Below are 21,645 nucleotides of genomic sequence, written 5' to 3'. Positions count from 1 at the left end.
GGAAACCCAAACATTCAACATTCTAGACTCCTCTATGAGGAACAGCCACGGGCCCAGTTCTAGCCAATAAGATGTAACCAAAGTCACTGGGTGGAACTTCTGGAAAAGTTTTAGTTTTTTTAAGGGACATAATTGGCTGGCATGTATTTTGTCCATGATAAACTAATTTTAAAAGATGAAACTATATGAGACAAGTAGGTTGAATGAAATTACAAAGAGGAGTGCATTAAAAAAAATACCAGCAGTAAAATCTCTTTAAGAATTAAAATGACAGCCTAAAAATAAAAAATAAATAGGCCTTTAAAAATATTAGTTTACTGCAGACAATTTATATTCTTCTTCTTTGTTTTAAAGGATGACTTCCACGCACATCTTCCAGCTTGTCCTCTGGAGGCTTCGGCACAGATGAAATTACCTAGTTTTAAAAAAAGAGAACCACCAACACTATAATTTTTATAGTACAAGAGTAATAAACCATTAGAATAGGTAGGATATACATCCAGTAGTTTAATCCTTGCCATCACATTTAAGGCAGTTAGCCCAAGTTCAAGGTGCAGCCTACGATCTAGGCACAGAGCAAAGTTTTCTGTCCAAACATTGCTGGGAGTAAAGTTTCTAAAGCCATTTAACAAGAAAGAAATTTTGAGGGGAGAAAAGTAAACATATGCTCTACTTTAACATTCCTTTATAGATGTTATTTTATGATGAAGTCACTTGTAATTTTATAAATACAGATAGATACCCTGGTTATGCATAACTTGAAACACTGATAATATTTGATATATTTAGAGACATGGAGGCTCCAGTGGGGATGGGGGATGAAAAATTTAAAGAAATAAGCAGAAAATGCTAGAATCCTCAATTTCTTAGGGAACAATGAAATCAAATACATCAGAACAAGGTAGACAGTATAAGTTAAAGCACAGTAAGACAGTCTTCACTTAAAATGGAAAATTATTAGAAACTGTAGTAAACTGTATTTAGTGTTTCTCCTTTTTGTTGTTCTACTATTTCTATATCTAGGATTTGGACCTAACTTTTTTTTTCTTGAAAATACAGTCAGCTCTGGCTAAGATAGCTATGTATCTGTATCTAGGTCTCAGTTTAGTTGTATCTGAAGGAAGGGTGCCAGTACAAGCAAAAAAATTCTTAAAGAGGCTTAAGCATAAAAATTGTGTCCATGGATTTTTATTATTATAAAACGATTCCCCATCCTCAACTGGATAATAATTTTGAGGTTAAAAAAAGGTACATAAAAGAATCTACCTTAGCCTATCTTAATTACATTGTAAAATACATGTGCAACTATGTGAAAAGCACTTTCTGAACCTGAGTTCAAGTATAAGAGAATGGTCTTTCTCCAGCAGATTATGATTTCTGAAAGGCTTGCCTCACGATAAGGTATTTTTCAAATGCTAACTCAAATGTTAACTTTCTTTTATTTGTGCTTAGAAAATGGAAAATGGTTATGTAAATAACATTAAAAAATTGCTACCTAAGTAGAACAATCTAGCTCTAAACTATTTAAGAAATTTAAAATTAAAATTCAGACCTTAAGCCCTAATCTTTAGAAATCTCACCTTCTTCTATGGCTATCTGTATCAAAGAAGCAAAATAAGCATTTAAATTTTATGTGATTTTGAACTTGAGAGATAAATTGTAATAATTTTCCCTCAATGCAGTAGTTCTCTACGTTGGCTCATATTAGAACTATCTGGAGAGCTTTTAAAAAAGGGAGGGCCTGGGCTCCATTCTCACAGATTGATCTAACTGGCTAAAACTACTGCTTTTATATTTTCTACTTAGAGTGATATAAAATATGTTTAAAGCATTAAAGGATTAAAGGTATCAAAGCAAATACATATCTGTGAGTCAAATTCAGTTATTGCACTTCAATAGAGAATTGTAGGAAACACATCTAAAAAGTAAAAATGAAAAAAACAAGAATGATAATACCGTAGTTCCCAGAAATAAGTCTACATTCAGTTGTTAGTCCTGTAACAAAATCGTCTCTTAAAACGTTTTTTTTTTTTTTTAATGATCTTACCTCTTTAAGTTTATTCCGAATTAAACTCGCTGTTGTATTCAACGAGTCATCATGCATGTCCACTTTAGGAATGTCTGGTAACTGAGGGCCAATCATAACCTCATTACTACTTGTACTTGCTTCAAGAAGAGTTCCATGTTTACAATCATCTTCTCTTCTTCTTTTCCGCTCCTGCAGTTGTGTTGTCCTAGGCATAAATCTGTCAACTGCCTCTGAAGTAGTAATAGCCTTCTGTGCACCAGGGAAGGCCAATGAATTTTTCAAACTTTTCATCTGCATTTTCTGCAGGGAGTCATAGTGGTTACAATGCTCCAGTGTTTCATCATGGTTTCTACCATCCTGAGAGGAATTTGATGCTCTGTCCACATGTTCTCCTGATGAACATGTACATTTGGGGGAGAAATAGCACAAAGGCAACTCACAAGAATAAGGAAGACAAAGATCTGAGTTCCCAATAGATGTGTTCAAAGAGGCTGCAGGAAATCCAGAGGTCTTCGAATGGAAGTCCTGTCTAAAATCTTTTGTATCTTTATGCTTCTTTGTCATGTAATGATCTTTATATTAGAATTTAAAAGGTGAGAGAAAGGGAAACAGAAATGGTTCATTTATTGTTTTCATCATTCAGAAACATGTAATTTTATAAAAAGAAACATTACTTTAAGATGTTAATGAATGCTACCCTAAAAAATTTACTTCTTGAGTAGGGAATACATTCACATGGTTTAAAAGCTAAAAAGGATATCTGTCCAGTATGTCTTACCTTTCTTCCTCCCACTTACCCCTCTTTTTCTCCTGTAATTACCCATTTCTCTGAACCTTTCTGCTTTCCAGTTAACTCTAAATCTTGGGGAGTTTTTCCATGTCATTACATAGAAAACTTTTTATGGCTTCAAAGTATTTTACTATATGAATGTATCATGCTGCTTAGTTTGTATTTGTAGTTTTTAAAGGAGACAATACGCTGGGTCCATATTTTATCATTTCTTTGGTCACACATACAGGTTTTCCTGAAGCTAGTTATTTACACAGGTTAAAGTTCAGTGTTTACAACTGACGAGAGACTCCCAACAGCTCTTGCCAAAATTTCAGGTAAGTTTTCCACTTTATTTCTCTCTTCACACTGCCACATGCCCCTTACTCAATCAGCCATAAACTCATCATATTTGATAGCTGTCTGGACACTGTCTTTGTCTTTTAACCAAAGGGTGGAAATTTGGTAATTTGAGCCTCTGGAACTATTCAGATTTCAGACCACACACATTATCTTAGTCCAATTCTGACTGCTCTAGTTCTACAATCCATGTGCCAGATCCTATGACTCCACTCCGTGCACTGGGAATTTGTGTCTAGGGCAACTTGGATGGGCATATTGGGCATCTGGCCAGCTGGTGTTCATCAAAAGTGGAACTTATTCACTTTTTGCAGTTGTAACTGGTCTGCACATCAGAGGTGTTTCTCACTACCTTTTGGTCAAAGCCTTAATTCCTCAGCATGGACACAGGCTTTTCAGGCTTTACTTCCTGTCTCCTTTTATCTCTCACCGAAGCTGTGTTGTGGTTATCATGTACTACTCACTGTTCCTTAAAATGCATGATGCTCATTTATTCCTCTGGCCCATCTTTCCATCTCTTCCTCTCCCCTTCTGAGTAATGTCTACTTACCCTTCAGAACTCAGCCACCTCTCTCATCCTTAGGAAGTCTTCCATGAAACAACACCTCTCCCTTCCCAGCCCACATTACACAGCATTCTGTAAAGAACCCTGTAGTTTACAGATATTGAAAATTGTGATCCTATAACTTGTCTGTCTTCTCACTAGACTGGGAACTCCATGATGATAAACCTAGCAAAATGCCTGACACATAGGAGGTGTTTAGTAATAGGCTTTCCATACCTTTATTTTTAGTAGTTCTTGCTACATAAGCATTCCTCTCTTGTAATTTTTTTCTGGTTTCTTCAACTGTCTCAAATTCTGGAGCATAGCACACATGAAGCAATCCACCAAAGAAACTTTGTTCATCCATTTTTCTCTTGGCTATCCTAAACAGAAATACATATCATGGTTTACTAATCTAGATTTACTTAGGATGAAAGCTTAACTAGTATACAATACACTGATCTAAAGAGCAAAGTCCAGCTTTTGCTGTGTATATATATTCTATAGCTTGGGAATTAAGACGCTCTGCTTGTGGATGGTATTGACCCTACTGATCCACTGCACACTCTTTTAGAGCCTTTCCTCCCCTCTCCCAAGAGTCTTAATAGGTTTTAAGCTAAGTCATCTATACAAGCGAGATTCCCTTTAACCAATATAGGATCCAGCTAGTTGGTCTGAGGTACACAATCTGTGGTCATGAAATAGAGATTTTTCTCTGTGTTAAGTTAAATGGCCCTTGAGAGTTAGCTCATACCTAATTTAGCCTTTTCAGCACAATGTTTTCCTATAATGGGATTCACATGTAAGAAATTAGTTTAAAATATTGTTATTGTAAACCTTCAATAATGGAGGAAATACTGAATATGTAACAATCGGTGAGAAAATGAGACGATGGTATTCATTCAACAAATACTTATTAAACATCTATGACTGGCCAGGAATTACTACAATAATTAAGTATTTCTGTGCCCAAGGAAAATGATAAGAAATATTCATTGAGATTTTACCACGTGACAGGCAGTGTCCTAAGTGCTTAAATGCTTCACTTGAATTAACACTTTACAACAATCTTATGATGAAACTAAGACCTGGGGAGATTTATAACTTGGCCATGCCCACATTGGTTTGTGGAGCTAGGATTCAAATCCAGATGTCACACTGCATGGTCTACTGTCCTAGGTGGTGTGGGAGATGTAAAAACTCCTTAGAATGAATGCACAATGAGAAAATATGCTTCCCTCACCATGAGGAGCTGGCAAGTTGGTTAGAGCAGTGAGATTATACATAAGAGCAACCGGACAACAATACATGACCCCGTGTACCCAAGTGCTATTTGTAGCACAGAGAAGAAAATAAGAATTGTAATAGCCACGGAAGGCTGGGTCTTGGAGTGTATTAGTGACAAGAATAGGAATCAACATAAAAAGAGATAAGGCATTTCACATTTCAGCCTTATTGGAGCAGAGAGTTTATGTTATATATAGAAGGATAGAAAAGATGGGGTCAATTCACATAGGTGCATAACAATAAGAAACTCAACAGCTAATTTTTTAAAAAATTTTTTTGATGTGAACCATTTTATAAGTCTTTATTGAATTTGTTACGATATTGCTTCTGTTTTATGTTTTGGTTTTTTGGCTGCGAGGCATGTGGGATCTTAGCTCCCCGACCAGGGATCGAACCCGCACCCCCTGCACTGGAAGGCAAAGTCTTAATCACTGGACAGCCAGGGAAGTCCCTCAACGGCTAATGTTCATTGCATTCTGAACAGAAGGCATTTGCTAATCCCTTTACGTGGATTATCTCATTTCATCCTCACACAACTTCAATAAGTAGATCCTTTTACCATATGGATTTTACAGAATACGAAAACAGGTTTAATGGGGTTGAATAACTTGTCCAAGGTCACGATGTTAGTAAGCAGTGGAACCTGAAAACTTACTCCAAACCCAATCTTTAATCTACCACACTACACGACAGAATATTGTTAAGTATGGGAATGACCTAATGGACAGAGTTTTGGTAAAGCTAACACTTAAGAAAACTGGAGAAAAATAATAACGGCCATGTTAGGTTATTGGGTAATTCAGGAATGAATGAGGGAGGCCAAAATGATACCAATGGGAATGGAGAAAATGAGACACTGCTTAACTTGCATATTACCTTGCACTTTGTAAATTAAGAAATTTAATAAGATAAACTTCTGTAAAGTCTTCTGCTGGGTATTCGTCTAGAGCATTATACTGTTCAATTGCACCATATAAAGCACATCGCTCAACTAATTCCTTCATCGCTCCCACTGCAGGAACTCCTTGTATTAATAAGTACCGAGATTCCAAATTGACTGTATATACCTAAAAGAAATGCAGACACATTAAATGTATTTCACAAATAAGCCTAAGACAAATCTGCTCCTATTAAGAAAAAAAAAAGTTGAAAACAAGAACTATTCTGTTCAGAGGGTCTGCAAAAAAAAAAAGAATCTAAAAATTTGCCCCTCTCTCTGCATAAAGAATTCACCCTACGTGTGAAGGCCTCTAGCTAAAGCACCTAATAGACTACCTTCAATCGACACGTTTTCCAGAAGTTGGCTCGGTAGATACGACAGGAAAGAGTTAACATAGTCATTGAACCTTACAATGTGACAAGGACTAGTGTAAACGCGGATGATACAATGACTAAAACACAGCCCTGTTTTCACGGAGCTGAGGTTCTAACAGTTGACTAAAGAGGTCGCAAGAATATCTGGTACCTGAGTACCAGCGTTCCTCACACTCATCTCCAGTGAATGGATGTGACCGCAGCCTTTCAAGATTTTATTTACGTAATCTAGGCATGTGAAACTAGAGCTCACATAAAGCTACTGAGGATAGCGAATGAAGCCAAAATCACTTTACCTTGACAGCGCGAGGCCGTCGCCCCTCCCGATACTTGGCCCGCGAGTCGCACACAGCCTTTTGGACGTGGTGGTCGAATACGCCCCCAATCTCCCCGCCACTCGACGCCATCTTGCCGGTTTGGGCCCTCGCAGAGACGACAACATCCGCCTCGTTGCCCTCTTGTGCATCCAATAAGAGAGAGGGAGGGGTCAAGGCGTGCCGAGATTGGCTGAAGAATCGACAGAGTCAGCCATCGTTTCCTGTGAGCGAGGATTTGGTAAACGAGGTGCCGCCCCCCTGCGGCGCGGCGGAGAGGCCCGGAGAGCCGGAGCAGGCTTCCATGCCCCCACCCGCCCGCTACAGATGCGCGGCAGGGCAGGGGGCGGGGCTAGGGGCGGGGTCGATCGATCTTCTCCGGCTCCGACGTCCTCGGCCTGCCGGGTTAGCCCTGGTCGGCTAGGGTGTGCGGCCGCGGGAACAGCGCTTGCGGATGATGTGGGGCAGCGGTCGCCTGGCGGGTGCTGGGGGTGACGGGGCGGCCGTGACCGTGGCCTTCACCAACGCTCGCGACTGCTTCCTCCATTTGCCGCGGCGCCTCGTGGCCCAGCTGCATCTGCTGCAGGTAACGCGCCTGCCCCGGACGAGCTTCCCGGCCCCGAGTCGGGGCACCTGGTGGGCAGTCTGCGGTCGGCCGGGACCCAGGTCTATTAGGGGCGCAGCGGCCGCTCAGGCCTCTCCCGGCGGCGGGACGCGGGCTGCTTTCCCCGGGCCGCCGACCGGTTCAGAGGCCAGACTGTGGGCCGGTCTGGGCAGTCTTTGCAACCACACCACGTCTAGTGCAGCCCCGGGCCTTTGAGTTAACTTGCCGCATTCCAGGTCTTTTACTCGGTGAAACTGGGCTTTCAGACATCCTGATATTCTGCCACTGCGTTCAACTATTTCTCACTCCAGGTTGGAAAAGCTTTTGAGAAGTCGGGTTTGTTTGTCTTTTTGGGTTTTGTTTTGTTTCATTTTTAAAGAGTGTTTTTCCTACCTATGATCTCCAGGTGCCTGCACGGCTGTGGCCTGGGCCTCCAGAAGGAGGGGCAGACTTGGTTTGTGGAGCCCCTGTAGGTTAACAGAGACTGAGCCCTGTGTCCCACCAGCGGGATAGGTTAATAAGATGAAGGTTCTTCCAGCGTCTCCGTTGCTCGGACCACCTCTGAGGTGTGCTGGGAATGTGCAGTGGGATTATGCATACTTGGACGTATGTAGTTAGGATTACTTGAACCTCTGCTTTCAGTTGCCGTCTGAACATTGTGATTGTGGTAGTTCATAGCTCTAACCACATCCCTACTTTCATTATTTTAAAATAGAGGCACCTGGTCTACGAGTTTGAGTGTGCTTCTGGTGGCAAAAGGATAGAATATTCGAAATCTTTGAAAATCCGGGATGCCTAGTACCCCACTACTGGCTAATCCTTGCAGGAAATATTTAAGAGTTTGCAATAATTTCAAATGTCCCACCTTTCCATTTTAGTAACTACTTTTCTAGATTATATTTGCCCCGTCTTTCAAAGCATGTTAATTTCAACAGATCCTGCCATTATTTCTTTTACCATAAAGTAGGTAGTCTCTTGGCCCTGATGAGCTCCCTTCATGGCAGGAGATGAGTTAGTTATGTCACCAAATCCCAGGTAGATCCTGCCTGCCCTGTGCTCAGTCAGCTTTGATGGAAATTGTCCACAGTGCCTTCAAATCTCCACCTAATGAGTTTATAGGAAACACTCCCCACCTAATGAGTTTATAGGATTGCTTCCTTACAGTAGCTCTAAAATGTGGATGCTGTGTTACATTCATCACTATTTAGGAATTTAGTGGTCTTGATCTATTTTTAAAATTTTTGGCCTTCAATATTCATAAGGTATTCATAAGAATTAATTCATAGATATATTTTTGAAACTTAAATCTCTTTAGCCTTGGAACAAACTGTTGTTTCTGTCCAGCCTATATCAGCAGAATAGGCCAACTTTTCTCCCCAATTAGAAAAGTAATACATGTTTTATAGGAAATTTGGAAAGCATGGAAAATTATAAACAAGAAAATAAAGTTACCCATAATCCCCAAACCTAAAGATAACTAATGTTAACAGTTTGAATCAAATCTTCTAGTTTTGTTTCTAAGCTCTATTTTTAACAGAAATGGAGTCCTACACACACCCTTATATGTAGTTTTGTATCCTGATATTTTCCCTTAGTGTTACTATAAGTGTTTTATTTTGTTAAAAGGTAATTGTCATTTTTAGTGGCTAATTAGTATTCTGTCATAAGTTTGCCGTTATTTAATTGTTCACTGTGATGGAACGTTTATATTGTATTCAATTTTTAGACATTAAAAGTGATACTGTAATTATATTTTAATAAAAGTTAAAAATAACATATCTTTGTTGTATAATATATAATAAAACATTGTTTTATTTTCTGGTTATTTAGGATAGGCTCCCAGAATTATTGAGTTAGAGGGCATAGATAATTGTTAAAGTAGAAAGTCATGAGTTGGGAGTTAATAGGTTGAATTACTTTACTTCAGCTGAAGCATTGAATACGTAATACAGATAATACTGTAATGGGTAAAGAGTCAGAATGATGATTTTCTGGCCTGTGTCAGATTTTCCTTTTTTTCTTTCAGTTTTGAGATATAATTGGCATACAGCCCTGTGTAAGTTTAAGGTGTACAGCATAATGATTTGACTTACATGCATCATGAAATGATGACCATAGTTGGTTTAGTGATATCCATCATCTCATATAGATAAAAAATTATAGAAGTAGAAAAAAACGTTTTCCTTGTGATGAGAACTCAGTGTTTACTCTCAACAAGTTTCATATATATTAATGCAACAGTGTTCATTGTATTTATCATGTTGCAAAAGGCTTTAAAAATACGGATGTTCTGGTTCTTCCTCAGTCCTACTGAATCAGAATCTTGGGGAGTGGGCTTCAGGCATCTGTAGTTTTAGAAATAACTTAAGGCTACTTGGATGCACAAAAAGTTGGGACCCGCTGTTCTAGAATCATAGAATGTTGATGGTGAAAGAGACCTTAGGTATCTAGGTCATTTCTGTACTTTCATGCATGAGCAAACTGGCCAGTCCATTTCCCTGCAGTTAATTTGCCCTCGTCTGTAACTCACCTGCATCATCCACCCTCGCCTCCTCGCTGTTTCTTCCATAACCCAGCTCCTTCCCACTTCTGTACTCTTACTCAAGCTATTCTTCTTCCCTAAAGCATTTTTCCTCATTCCATGCTTTTAAAAACAGCATAATTCTACCTCCTCCACATAGTTTCAGATTCTCTGTTGCCCACATTTGTCTCCCTTTCAAAACTTCACTGCAGTGTTTATGTGACACAGCTCACTTGTTATATTCTGTTCTGTGTTTTAAGTATTGTCTTCTTTTGTTTATCCAAGTCCTGTTTCAGGACTGGGTACCCAGAGGATGCTTTAACTCAGGATTTCTTAACCTTGGCACTACTGACATTTTAGGCTGGGAAATTTCCTGTTGTGGGGGACTGTCCTGGGTATTGTAGGATATTTAGCTGCATCTTTGGCCTCTACCCACTAGATGCCAGCAACACCCCTCCTCCTGGTTGTGACCAAAAATATCTGGAGACATTGCCAAATGTCTCCTGGGGGAGAAAATCACCCTCAGTTGAGAATCACTACTGTAGCTTAGTTACTTTGTCTGCGTTACTGAAACAGGGGAGAGGATTCATATCCACACGGAGAGCAACCAAATGAACCTAAATCACCCTCCAGAAATAGCCATTTTGTCATTTCCTTTGTGTTACCCAGGCCTCGGACCTGGCGGATCCTAAGGCACTGCAACCTATGGTTTCACCCAGCAATTTCCTTCAAGTGATATGGATACCATGGGTTTGGGCAAAAGCAGGTCAGTCATTTGTTGATTAGATTGAACTCCTGGAAAAGGGGCTCCCTTCTCTCTAGGCTGTCCTTTTCTTCTCTCTACCTGAGGGCCCAGGGGCTCTGTGGTCCAAGTGAATGATTTTTGATCTAAAAATGAACTCAGAACATTAGTCTGCAAAGTTTACTGAATCCAACTGAACATATATTATGACTTTATGGGGCTGATTACTACCTTTTGACCAAATGAATAATTGAAGTATTTTTCATATTTAATGAACTTGATTTTTCCCTTTTCCAGGGAGTTGGTGGGTTCTCCTTTTTGATATTTCAGGGCATATTTCATATTTCCTTATTTAACATCTGTGGTTTTAAAAGTTTCTTCATATGAAATAGGGGAATTGATCTGCATTATATGTCAATGACTGATGAAACCCCGTAGAAAGTTTTTGGGGGATTGGTCACCTTGACTCTTATAATCTCAGCTCACATAGTTACAGCTGACCTAGTAACTTTGGACTTTGACTCCAAATCTGAGTCTCTCTCTACTGTGTCACATTGTTCTCAGTGGAAAGATTTTGTCAGCCAGAGTGGTTGAACTGTCCTGTAAAGAATTGTAAGAAGGACTTCCCTGGTGGCGCAGTGGTTAAGAATCCGCCTGGCGATGCAGGGACACAGGTTTGAGCCCTGGTCCGGGAAGATCCCACATGCCACGGAGCAACTAAGCCCGTGCGCCACTACTACTGAGCCTGCACTCTAGAGCCCATGAGCCACAACTACTGAAGCCTGCATGCCACAGCTACTGAATCCCATGCGCCTAGAGCCTGTGCTCCGCAACAAGAGAAGCCACTGCAATGAGAAGCCCGCGCACCACAATGAAGAGTAGCCCCCGCTCACCACAACTAGAGAAAGCCCTCGCGCAGCAACAAAGACCCAATGCAGCCAAAAATAAATAAATTTAAAAGTATATAAATTTATTAAAAAAAAAAGGATTAGCCAGAAATAGACTAACATGGTTGATATTCACGTGGGAATATCAGTAATTCCTTTTTTCCCTTCCAGGTTTATATATTTCCCAAGGTTTCTTTAATAGGTTTGTAATTTTTAAATCATAGAAAACATTTTTTAATCCTTAAGCACAGACAGACATATTTTATATAATTGCTCTTAAGAAGAATAAATTTTATATTTTGCTTTCTTTTACTTATGTTTCCATAGTTCAAGACTTTTAAAAATTATTTAAGAAGCTGCGTAATATAAAACTTTTGGAATGTACATAAGAAGCTATTAACAGTAATTACCTCTGGGAACAGGGACCAGCCCTCACATTTTATGCTTTTATACTTTTTGTGCTTTTACCATGTATTACTCTTCTAATAAATAAATACTATTACATTTTTATTGATAACATGTTTCAACTTATTGACTTATACTTTACTAAAATGGTAAATTTACAGCTTATTTAGTAATTTCCATATTGCTAGACATATAAGACAGTCCTGAGTTTTCACAAAGAAAATACTGAAGAGATATGTTCTGGTGTAGTTTTTTTCTTCTTTGAATCATTAATTCTAAATAAGTAAGTAAGGTCAAAGGCTATTAAGTTCATTGGCTACCTGTTGCCATTGTAAATTCTGGAATGGTTGAATCAATTTATAATGCCATCATAAGAATATAAGGGTATTGGTTTCACCCATAGCACACCATCATTGGGTACTGGAAAAGATTATAGCTTTTAAAATGCTATGACAAATGTGGATATAACAGAGTGCTATCAGCTATTTATAGAACTCTTTTTGTATGTGTGGATTGCAATAATAGTTTATCTTTTATGTGAATCCAGAGAAGCATGTAAAAACTTTCAAAACTTTTCTCCCCCATTTCTTATTTTTTGAATAAATAGAATCAAGCTATAGAAGTAGCCTGGGGTCACGAGCCTGCATTCCTGAGCTGGGTGGAAGGCAGACATTTTAGTGATCAAGGTGAAAATGTGGCTGAAATTAGCAGACAAGTTGGTCAGAAACTTGGACTTTCAAATGGGGAACAGGTAAGCACAAAATGTGATGACAATGACTTTCTTCTGATGTCACGTAATACAGCAATAGAAATAAAAGTTCAGGTATATTTTTTAAGGCGGTAAGATGACACCTAACTTGTGTGCTGCTATAACCAATCCAGGATGTTCAAGTTGACTATAACTGTTGTTAAGTCACTATCTACCATATACTCCATTAAGTCATTATCTAGTAGTCTCCCATAGTCCCTAGTTGATTTTGTATTCTACTATTTTACTCACTTTCCAGGTTCCCTAATTTTGTTTTTGTGCAATTATTTTTGCTATATGAGTTAATGAGTTTTACTTACTATTATTGAACTTCATTTTATTTGTTTCTGACAGATTTTCTAACCTTCCAAGGTCATACTTGATTTTTAAAAACCTGTCCTACAAAGAGTGTTGTTATTTTTCCAGTTTCGTCTTGCCTGTGAATTTCATGTGCTTAGATTGTAAACTCTAAAGCTTAAGGACTCATGTTTCTCTTCATTTTATCATATTCACCAGTTTATGGTTTTAACTATTTTAAACTGCAGAAGTAATACATATTCAGTACAAATGTTTTACAGTTGAAAGTAGAAAATGTTTTTCCCTTTCTCTGATAACCCCAGCCTCAGAATGGTTGTGTACTGTGGGATCTCATTAGACCTTTAGGATTTAAAGAATGAGATCATACATATTTTCTGCAATTTTTTCCCCCACAAACTATATCAGAGTTCCTTTCCACATATTACAGACAGTATACATTGAACATGTCTGTATATGTATGAAGTGAAATAAATATTAAAAATTGAATTGCCAAGTCTAGGGCACTGCACATTTAAAAATTTGATCCATAGATGGGGCTAAATTGCTTTCTATTACCAGTTTCTCACAAGAATACTGAAGAATATCACATCTTTTTAACTTGTTTTGAACACAGACTAATTTTTTTCATGCATGTTTCTGATAATGAGAATAGGCCACTGATGAGAAATCCATAGGCCTAGCACTAGTCTTTTGCTTACCTTAAATTTTTGCTAGAATCTGAAAACTTGAGCAGCATAGTGACCTTAGAAATCACTAACTTTGGTGCCTTGCTCTGCAAACCTAGGGAGATGGACTATTTTGCCCAGGATTGCATAGCAAGCCTAGAGATCTGCTCTCTTTGAGTATATGGCACTTGCCTATGGGAAGCATCAACTTCCTATTCCTGATCTTGATGTCTTTATCAGCACCTTGAACAGTCCTGCTTGTTTTTAATTCCCATTTGCTTCAAAGTGAACTTCTATCCGATTTTCTGCACATTCTCTGTATTGTTAACACCACCACTAAGGCACTGTCTCCCAAACAATCACTGATAGGAACAGAAAGTGGACTGGTTTGGCCAGGATGATAGCTTCTTGTTTTGTGCTTCCTCAGAGTCACACCTTTCAAGTAGGGTATATGGGAGGTACTGAGGGAAGTAACTGAGGAACAGGTGAGGCACTTGGGGAAAGTCTGCTCCAATCCACAAAAGGCAGAGAAGGAGCATTTAATGCTCAGTGCCTTTGGATTTTACTCCTCTAATCCCCAGAAATGCCCATAGAAGAGGAAAGAAAGTAAGAGGGTGAATTCCAAATTCTTGAGAGACACTAGGATTTCCTGTGTATCTATAGACTAGAATGAGGGGATATTTGTTTTACTATACTTTTAGCTGTGCATGATTATGCTTCAAAATAATTGGTTCTGATCTCTATTTCAGTGTGTTTTTTACTTTTCCAGAAGCAGCATGGCTTGAAGTTAGTTATAAAACTAAATTGCAGAACTTCTAGAAATAATAGTATTTATATACAAGATCAAGCCATGACTTCATGACATCATTGCTTTTTCTTGCATTTTTAAACTTACATTTCTTTTCTTTAAATGGCTATCTTTATTTTATATTATTTTTTAAAACTTATATTGTGCTAGAATGTATTTTCCTTTATTTTATAATTAGTTGTGAAATAATTTTTTCTAAAATGCTGAGTATATCAGGCCTTAGGGCCTACCTAAGGACTACACACAAACACACACACACACACAAAATTAATTACATAGCTAAAGAGAGAACTTATTTTCTAGGGATATAAAAAAGGCTTTTAATAGTAGTTTTGTACTTTAATTTTTTCCAGGTGTTTCTCAAGCCTTGTTCCCATGTGGTGTCTTGTCAACAAGTTGAGGTGGAACCCCTCTCAGCAGATGATTGGGAGATACTGGTAAAGAAAACAAAATGAGAACTATCCCAGTTTAAGGTTAAACTATTTCAAAGTATCAGTGTCTTTTTTTTTTTTTAATTAAAGTATAGTTGATTTACAATCTTGTGCTAGTTTCTGCTGTACAGCAAAGCAATGCAGTTATACACATATATACATTCTTTTTTTGTGTTCTTTTCCATTACGGTTGATCTCAGCAGATTGGATATAGTCCCCTGTGCTATACAGTACAACCTTGTTGTTTATCCATTCTAAGTGTAATAGTTTGCATCTACCAACCCCAAACTCCCAGTCCATCCCTCTCCCTCCCCCTTCCCCCTTGGCAACCACAAGTCTGTTCTCTATGTCTGTGAGTCTGTTTCTATTTTGTAGATAGGTTCATTTGCACCATGTTTTAGATTCCACATATAAGTGATATCATATGGTATTTGTCTTTCTCTTTCTGACTTACTTCACTTAGTATGATAATTTCTCGTTGCATCCATGTTGCTGCATGTGGCATTATTTTGTTCTTTTTTATGGCTGAGTAGTATTCCATTGTGTATATGTACCACATCTTCTTTATCAGTTCATCTGTCGATGGACATTTAGGTTGTTCCCATGTCCTGACTATAGTGAATAGTGCTGCTGTGAACATTGGGGTGCATGTATCTTTTTGAATTATAGTTTTGTCTGGGTATATGCCCAGGAGTGGGATGGCTGGATCATATGGTTCTATTTTTAGTTTTCTGAGGACTCTCCAGACTGTTTTCCATAGTGAGTGCACCAACTTATATTCCCACCAACAGTGTAGTGGGTTCCCTTTTCTCCACATCCTCTCCAGCATTTGTTATTTGTAGACTTTTTCATGACGGCCATTCTGACCAGTTAGAGGTGGTATACCTAATTGTAGTTTTGATTTGCATTTCTCTAATAATTAGTGATGTTGAGCATCTTTTCATGTGCCTACTGGCCATCTGTATGTCTTTGGAGAAATGTCTATTTAGGTCTTCTGCCTATTTTTCGGAGGGGTTATTTTTTTGTTGTTGTTGAGTTGTATGAGCTGTTTGTATATTTTGGAGATTAAGCCCTTGTCTGTTGCATCATTTGCAAAAATTTTTTCCCATTCTGTAGGTTGTCTTTTCGTTTTCTTTATGGTTTCTTTTGCTGTACAAAAGCATGTAAGTTTGATTAGGTCCCATTTGTTTATTTTTGTTTTTATTTCTATTGTCTTGGGAGACTGACCTAAGAAAACACTGATACAATTTAGTCAGATAATGTTTTGCCTATGCTCTCTTCTAGTTTTATGGTGTCATGTTTAAGTCTTTAAGCAATTTTGAGTTTATTTTTGTGCATGGTGTGAGGGTGTGTTCTAACTTCATTGATTTACATGCAGCTGTCCAACTTTCCCAGCACCACTGACTAAAGAGACTGTCTTTTTCCCATTTTATATTCTTTCCTCCTTTGTCAAAGATTAATTGACCATAGGTGTGTGGGTTTATTTCTGGGCTCTCTATTCTGTTCCATTGATCTGTATGTCTGTTTTTATACCAATACCACACTTTTGATTACTGTAGTTTTGTAGTATTGTCTGAAGTCTGGGAGAGTTATGCCTCCTGCTTTTTTCTTTTTTACCCCCTCAGGATTGTGTTGGCAATTCTGGGTCTTTCATGGTTCCATATAAATTTTTGGATTATTCTAGTTCTGTGAAAAATGTCATGGGTAATTTGATAGGGATTGCATAAAGTCTGTTGCCTTATTGATTTTCTGACTGGAAGATCTGTCCATTGATGTGAGGGGGTGTTAAAGTCTCTTACTATTATTGTATTCCCATCAATTTCTCCCTTTATGTCTGTTAGAATTTATTTTATGTATTTGGTGCTCCTATACTGGGTGCATATATGCTGACAAGTGTAAAAATCCTCTTCTTGTTTTGATCCTTTTGTCATTATATTGTTTCCTTCTTTATCTTTCCTTATAGCCTTTGCTTTAACGTCTGTTTTGTCTGATATGAGTATTGTGACCCCCACTTTATTTTCATTTCCTTTTGCACGAAATATCTTTTTCCATCCCCTTCACTTTCAATCTCTGTGTGTCCTTTGCCCTAAGGTGGGTCTTTTGTAGGCAGCATATTGTAGGCTCTTGTTTTTTAATCCCGTCTGCGACTCTGTGCCTTTTGATTGGAGCATTTCGTCCACTGACATTTAAGGTAATTAGTGATACATATGTTATTTATTGCCATATTAAACCTTGTTTTTCAGTTGATTCTTTGCTTCTTCTTCCTTTTTATTTTTCCTTTTGTGGTTTGATGATTTCCTTTTATTTTATGTCTGTGTCCTTTTCTTTTTGTTTTTGTGAATCTATTGTATGTTTTTTTTTTTTTAAAGAAATTCACGTCCTTTATTTATTTATTTATTTATAACTGTGTTGGGTCTTCATTTCTCTGCAAGGGCTTTCTCTAGTTGTGGCAAGTGGGGACCACTCTTCATCGCGGTGCGCGGGCCTCTCACCATCGCAGCCCCTCTTGTTGCGGAGCACAGGCTCCAGATGCGCAGGCTCAGCAATTGTGGCCCACGGGCCCAGTTGCTCCGCGGCATGTGGGATCTTCCCAGACCAGGGCTCGAACCCGTGTCCCCTGCATTGGCAGGCAGATTCTCAACCACTGCGCCACCAGGGAAGCCCAATTGTATGTTTTTGATTTGTGGTTGCCCTGTTTTTCAAGTATGTTAACCCCTTCCTATATCTGCTTGCTTAAGACTGATAGTCATATAGGCTCAAACACATTCTAAAAAAAAAAAAAAAAAGAATCTGTATTTTTGTTGATGTCCTTTTTTACATCTTCATGTTTATCCTTTTGCTGTCCCTTGTATTTATCATCACTTTCACAGACAGGGTTTTTTTTTTTTTTCCTCTTTTTGATCTATATACTGGCTAATTTAAGTGGTTTATTTTCCAGTCATGATTTCTTCCTTCCTATGTCTTCTTCTTTTCTATTTAGAAAAGATCTTTTAATATTTCTTTTAGGATAGGTTTAGTATTGCTGTATTATTTTAGTTTTTGCTTGTCTGAAAGATTCTTTATTTTTCTTTCTATTCTAAATGATAATCTTGCTGGGTAGGATATTCTAGATGGCAGATTTTTCCCTTTCAAGACTTTGAATATATTTTGCCACTCCTTTCTGGCCTGCAGTGTTTTTGTAGAGAAATCAGCTAATAGCCTTATGGAGGTTTCCTTGTAATTAACTCTTTGTTTTTCTCTTGCTGCCTTTAGAATCCTTTCTTCATCTTTAACTTTTGCCATTTTATTATAATATGTCTTGGTGTAGGTCTGTTTGGGTCCGTCTTGTTTCTGTGCTTCCTGTATTGGGGTATCTGTTTCCTTCTTTAGGTTTCAGAAGTTTTCAGCCATAATTTCTTCAAATACATTTTCAGTCCCCTTTTCTCTTTCTTCTTCTGGAATCTCTATTATGCGTAGATTGAGATGCTTTATATTATAAGTCTCTAATATTGCTTTCATTTTTTTTCATTAGGCTGTCTGTCTGCTGTTTTAATTGGGTAATTTCCATTATTCTGTCTTCCAGATCACTTATTCTTTCTTCTGCATTATTCATTCTGCTATTCATTGCCTTTAGCTCAGCTTTTGTCTCGGCAAATGAATTTTCTAATTTGTCTTGGCTCCTCCTTATAGTTTCTATTTCCTTTTTACAGTAATCTGCATTTCTGTCTCTAGCCTTTCTTAATTCCTTCAGTATTTTCATTACTTCCTTTTGAAGTCAGTGTCTGTTAGACTGAAGAGGTCTGTTTCCTTGTTTATTCCTTCAAGGGAATTCTCTTGGTCTTTCAACTGGGAACGTTTCCTCTGCTTCTTCATTTTGCTTATATTTCTCTTACTCTGTGAGTTTAGGAGAAACACTTATCTACTCTAGTCTTGGAGGGCTATTTATATGCGGAAGCATCCCTGCATAGCTTGTGTGGGTTTAATATTTTTTTGGCATGACGGCTGTTTTTGGTTTGGGTGCTTGCCGTCTCTTTCCTCAGCGTGCGCTGGCCATTATCCCCTTGATAGGGGGTGTGCAGGTGCGTGGCCCGTGCACGCTCCCAGGAGGGGAGGGGCAGTGGTTGGTGCCCAGTTGTGGGACACTTGGTGGCGGCAGCAGTCTGCACCTGCCTCTGCAGACCAAGATGGCAGTGGCAGCTTGTACCCGCCCCCCGAGCTCACGTAGGCTGTACCCTGCTGCCTGAGAGTGCGCATATGGAGAAAGAAGCTCCAGTGGTAGTCCTGCCCCTCTCCTTGCACGCCCCCCAACAATGGCGCCTTACCTCTCTGGCGGGCCCAGGCTTATTCCTGTACTCCCTCGGTTTTGGTGCACCACACCCTAGCCCCCCTCAGGCTGTCTCCATGCAGCCAACCCCAGTCCTCTGCCTAGGTCTGACCTCCAAAGCCCAGGCCTCAGCACCCAGCCCCCATCTGCCCCAGCGGACAAGCATCTCAGGCTGGGGAGTGCTGGGCAGCGCGCTGACCGTCTGTGCGGGAATCTCTCCGCTTTGCCTTCTGCAAACTGGTTGCTGCGCTCTCCTCCGTGGCTCTGAAGCTCCCCCTCTGTCCCAGCTGATCTCCCCACCAGTGAGGGGACTTCCCAGGGTGTGGAAACCTTTCCCAGTTCCCTCCTGGGAGTGCAGGTCTTGTCACAATTCCTTTCTCTCTTTTTTTTTTTTTCTTTATTCTTTTGTCCTACACAGTTACTTGGAGATTTTCTTGCCCTTTTGGAAATCTGCGGTGTTCTGCCAGCGTTCACTAGATATTCTGTGAGAACCGTTCCACATGTTAGATGTATTTTTTTTTTTTTTTTTTTTTTTTATTTATTTATGGCTGTGTTGGGTCTTCGTTTCTGTGCGAGGGCTCTCCCCAGCTGCGGCAAGCGGGGGCCACTCTTCATCGCGGTGCGCGGGCCTCTCACCATCGCGGCCTCTCCCGCCGCGGAGCACAGGCTCCAGACGCGCAGGCTCAGCAGTTGTGGCTCACGGGCCCAGCCGCTCCGCAGCATGTGGGATCTTCCCAGACCAGGGCTCGAACCCGTGTCCCCTGCACCGGCAGGCAGACTCTCAACCACTGCGCCACCAGGGAAGCCCCATTAGATGTATTTTTGATGTATTTGTGGGAGAAGGTGAGCTCCCTGTCCTACTCCTTCGCCATCTTGATCTGATCCTCTAACATGTCAGTGTCTTTAGATTTCTCTTCTGTGACTGGCATTATATGTTCTGAGTTGGTTTGATTTATAAGAATGAGTTGAGATTTCCTTACTAGGCCTGGAATAGATAAAATGTAAAGTGAATTGATCTTTTTGTTTATTGGTTCTAGGAGCTGCATGCTGCTTCCCTTGAACAGCATCTTCTAGATCAAATTCGAATAGTTTTTCCAAAAGCCATTTTTCCTGTTTGGGTTGATCAGCAAACTTACATATTTATCCGGATTGGTAGGTGCCATTGTAATATTTTCCATCATACTCTTCACAGTAGCATTGAATCCAAAGCAGAGGTAAATGCACACTAATGACCTTTATTTTCTACACAGTTGCACTAATACCAGCTGCTCCTTATGGAAGGCTGGAAACTGATAGCAGACTCCTTATTCAGCCAAAGACCCACGAAGCCAAAGAGAATACGTTTTCAAAAGCAGATAATGCACATGGAAAATTTCATAATTATGGAGGAGACCAAAAAGGATTGACAAGAGAACTTCGAACCAAGCAACTTCAGTCAAATACTGTAGGAGTCGCTGGGTCTAAAGAAACAGATTCAGAGGATACAGTTGACTCATCCTTAATACCAAGCTTATGGACTGTGATGGGAAGCATTTTTTCTTTTGGGTCTGAGAAGAAACAAGACACCTCCTGGGGGGTAACTGAAATCAATGCGTTTAAAACTATGCAGTCAAAAGTTGTTCCTCTGAACAATATTTTCAGAGTATGCAAATCTCAGCCTCCCAGCATATGTAATGCATCAGCAACTTCTCTGTTTCACAAACATTACGCCATTCATGTATTTCCATGGGACCAGGAATATTTTGATGTGGAGCCCAGCTTTACTGTGACCTATGGAAAACTAGTTAAACTACTTTCTCCAAAGCAACAGCAAAGTAAAACGAAGCAAAATGTCCTGTCACCTGAAAAAGAGAAGCAGATGTCAGAACCACTAGATCAAAAACAGAGTAGCCCAGACCATAGTCAAGAAGGTGGCAATGCCTGTGTGCTAAAGGTAGTCTGGAATGGACTTGAGGAATTGGAGAATGCCATTAAATACACCAAAAACTTAGAAGCTCTTCATCTTGGGAAAGTTTGGGTTAGTATAAATCTTTTTTTTTTTAATTGAAGTATAGTTGATTTACGGTGTTGTGTTAATTTCTGGTGTACAGCAAATGGGTTAGTATAAATCTTATAATTAGGGAGGAAATAATTTTATGTTGCTTGAACTTCCCCAAATTATGAACTAAAGTAATATTTTATATACAAATTGAAAACCAGTATAATAAATAGTATCTAAAGTTCCTGCAGGGACACATTTCTGGTTGCAGGGTAAAGTCCTTGTTTGGGTAGGGTTTGTATACTTCCTGGCTAAGTAAACTTGGACAGGCATAAGCTAAGATTGGTACAGGCCCAGAGAGGTCAAAATTATTTGCCTGGGGTTATTAGCTAGTAAGTAGAACTAGGATTCAAACCCAGGCAGGCTGACTCTTGAGTTCATGCTTTGAATGGAGTGCCCTACAAAGCCTCACATCTTTAATGCCTGCAGAAGATGTGTTTCCAAGTTCTTGAAAATAAAGGAAGGACTTGTTATGTATTGGGGGAAATGCCCAGTGTAGGGAGAGACCCACTACGTGAGATGACCTGGATTCAAATGTACCCAGAAGGTCCTTACCCT

At 39.3% G+C, this 21,645-nt stretch overlaps 2 protein-coding genes across 9 annotated transcripts in view; one reads left to right on the top strand and one right to left on the bottom strand.

The window, feature by feature from the left end:
- Positions 1-86: 86 nt before the first annotated feature.
- Positions 87-6,906, bottom strand: RBM48 (RNA binding motif protein 48). 3 transcript variants are annotated; one of them, XM_028162244.2, is made up of 5 exons: positions 6,600-6,899; positions 5,866-6,056; positions 3,940-4,085; positions 2,046-2,601; positions 87-412 (listed from the first exon to the last, which is right to left on the bottom strand). In XM_028162244.2, the coding sequence occupies exons 1-5, from the start codon at positions 6,708-6,710 to the stop codon at positions 349-351; spliced, it is 1,068 nt and encodes a 355-aa protein (XP_028018045.2). In that variant the 5' UTR covers positions 6,711-6,899; the 3' UTR covers positions 87-348. The 3 variants fall into 3 exon arrangements, with proteins under 3 accessions (XP_028018045.2, XP_007195841.2, XP_007195840.2); XM_007195779.3 differs by having other exon boundaries at positions 87-415; positions 2,048-2,601; positions 6,600-6,896; XM_007195778.3 differs by lacking the exon at positions 5,866-6,056 and having other exon boundaries at positions 87-415; positions 2,048-2,601; positions 6,600-6,906.
- Positions 6,907-6,974: 68 nt separating this feature from the next.
- The window catches only part of PEX1 (peroxisomal biogenesis factor 1), a 75,783-nt gene continuing 61,112 nt past the window's right edge, over positions 6,975-21,645 (top strand). For 2 of the 6 annotated variants that reach the window (XM_057549672.1, XM_057549671.1), the window contains exons 1-5: positions 6,978-7,203; positions 12,384-12,527; positions 14,669-14,752; positions 20,087-20,201; positions 20,300-21,066. In XM_057549672.1, coding sequence (XP_057405655.1) covers positions 7,072-7,203; positions 12,384-12,527; positions 14,669-14,752; positions 20,087-20,201; positions 20,300-21,066 — 1,242 coding nt within the window. In that variant the 5' untranslated portion in view covers positions 6,978-7,071. Of the gene's footprint in view, positions 7,204-12,383; positions 12,528-14,668; positions 14,753-20,086; positions 20,202-20,299; positions 21,067-21,645 lie in introns of all 6 variants that reach the window. The other 4 variants (XR_009008788.1, XM_057549673.1, XM_007195780.3 and 1 more) reach the window with 4 other exon arrangements.

This window comes from Balaenoptera acutorostrata, chromosome 7 (genome assembly GCF_949987535.1).
Source record: "Balaenoptera acutorostrata chromosome 7, mBalAcu1.1, whole genome shotgun sequence".
NCBI lineage: Eukaryota > Metazoa > Chordata > Mammalia > Artiodactyla > Balaenopteridae > Balaenoptera > Balaenoptera acutorostrata.
This window is presented reverse-complemented; position numbering and strand designations above follow the sequence as displayed.

Excerpts from the sequence above, each read along its gene's own strand:
- RBM48 (XM_007195779.3), bottom strand. The coding sequence starts at position 6,710 with ATGGCGTCGAGTGGCGGGGAGATTGGGGGCGTATTCGACCACCACGTC. Across the intron at positions 6,057-6,599 it reads GACGGCCTCGCGCTGTCAAG|GTATATACAGTCAATTTGGA; the intron begins GTAAAGTGATTT and ends CATTTCTTTTAG. Across the intron at positions 416-2,047 it reads TTCGGAATAAACTTAAAGAG|GTAATTTCATCTGTGCCGAA; the intron begins GTAAGATCATTA and ends TTTTAAAACTAG.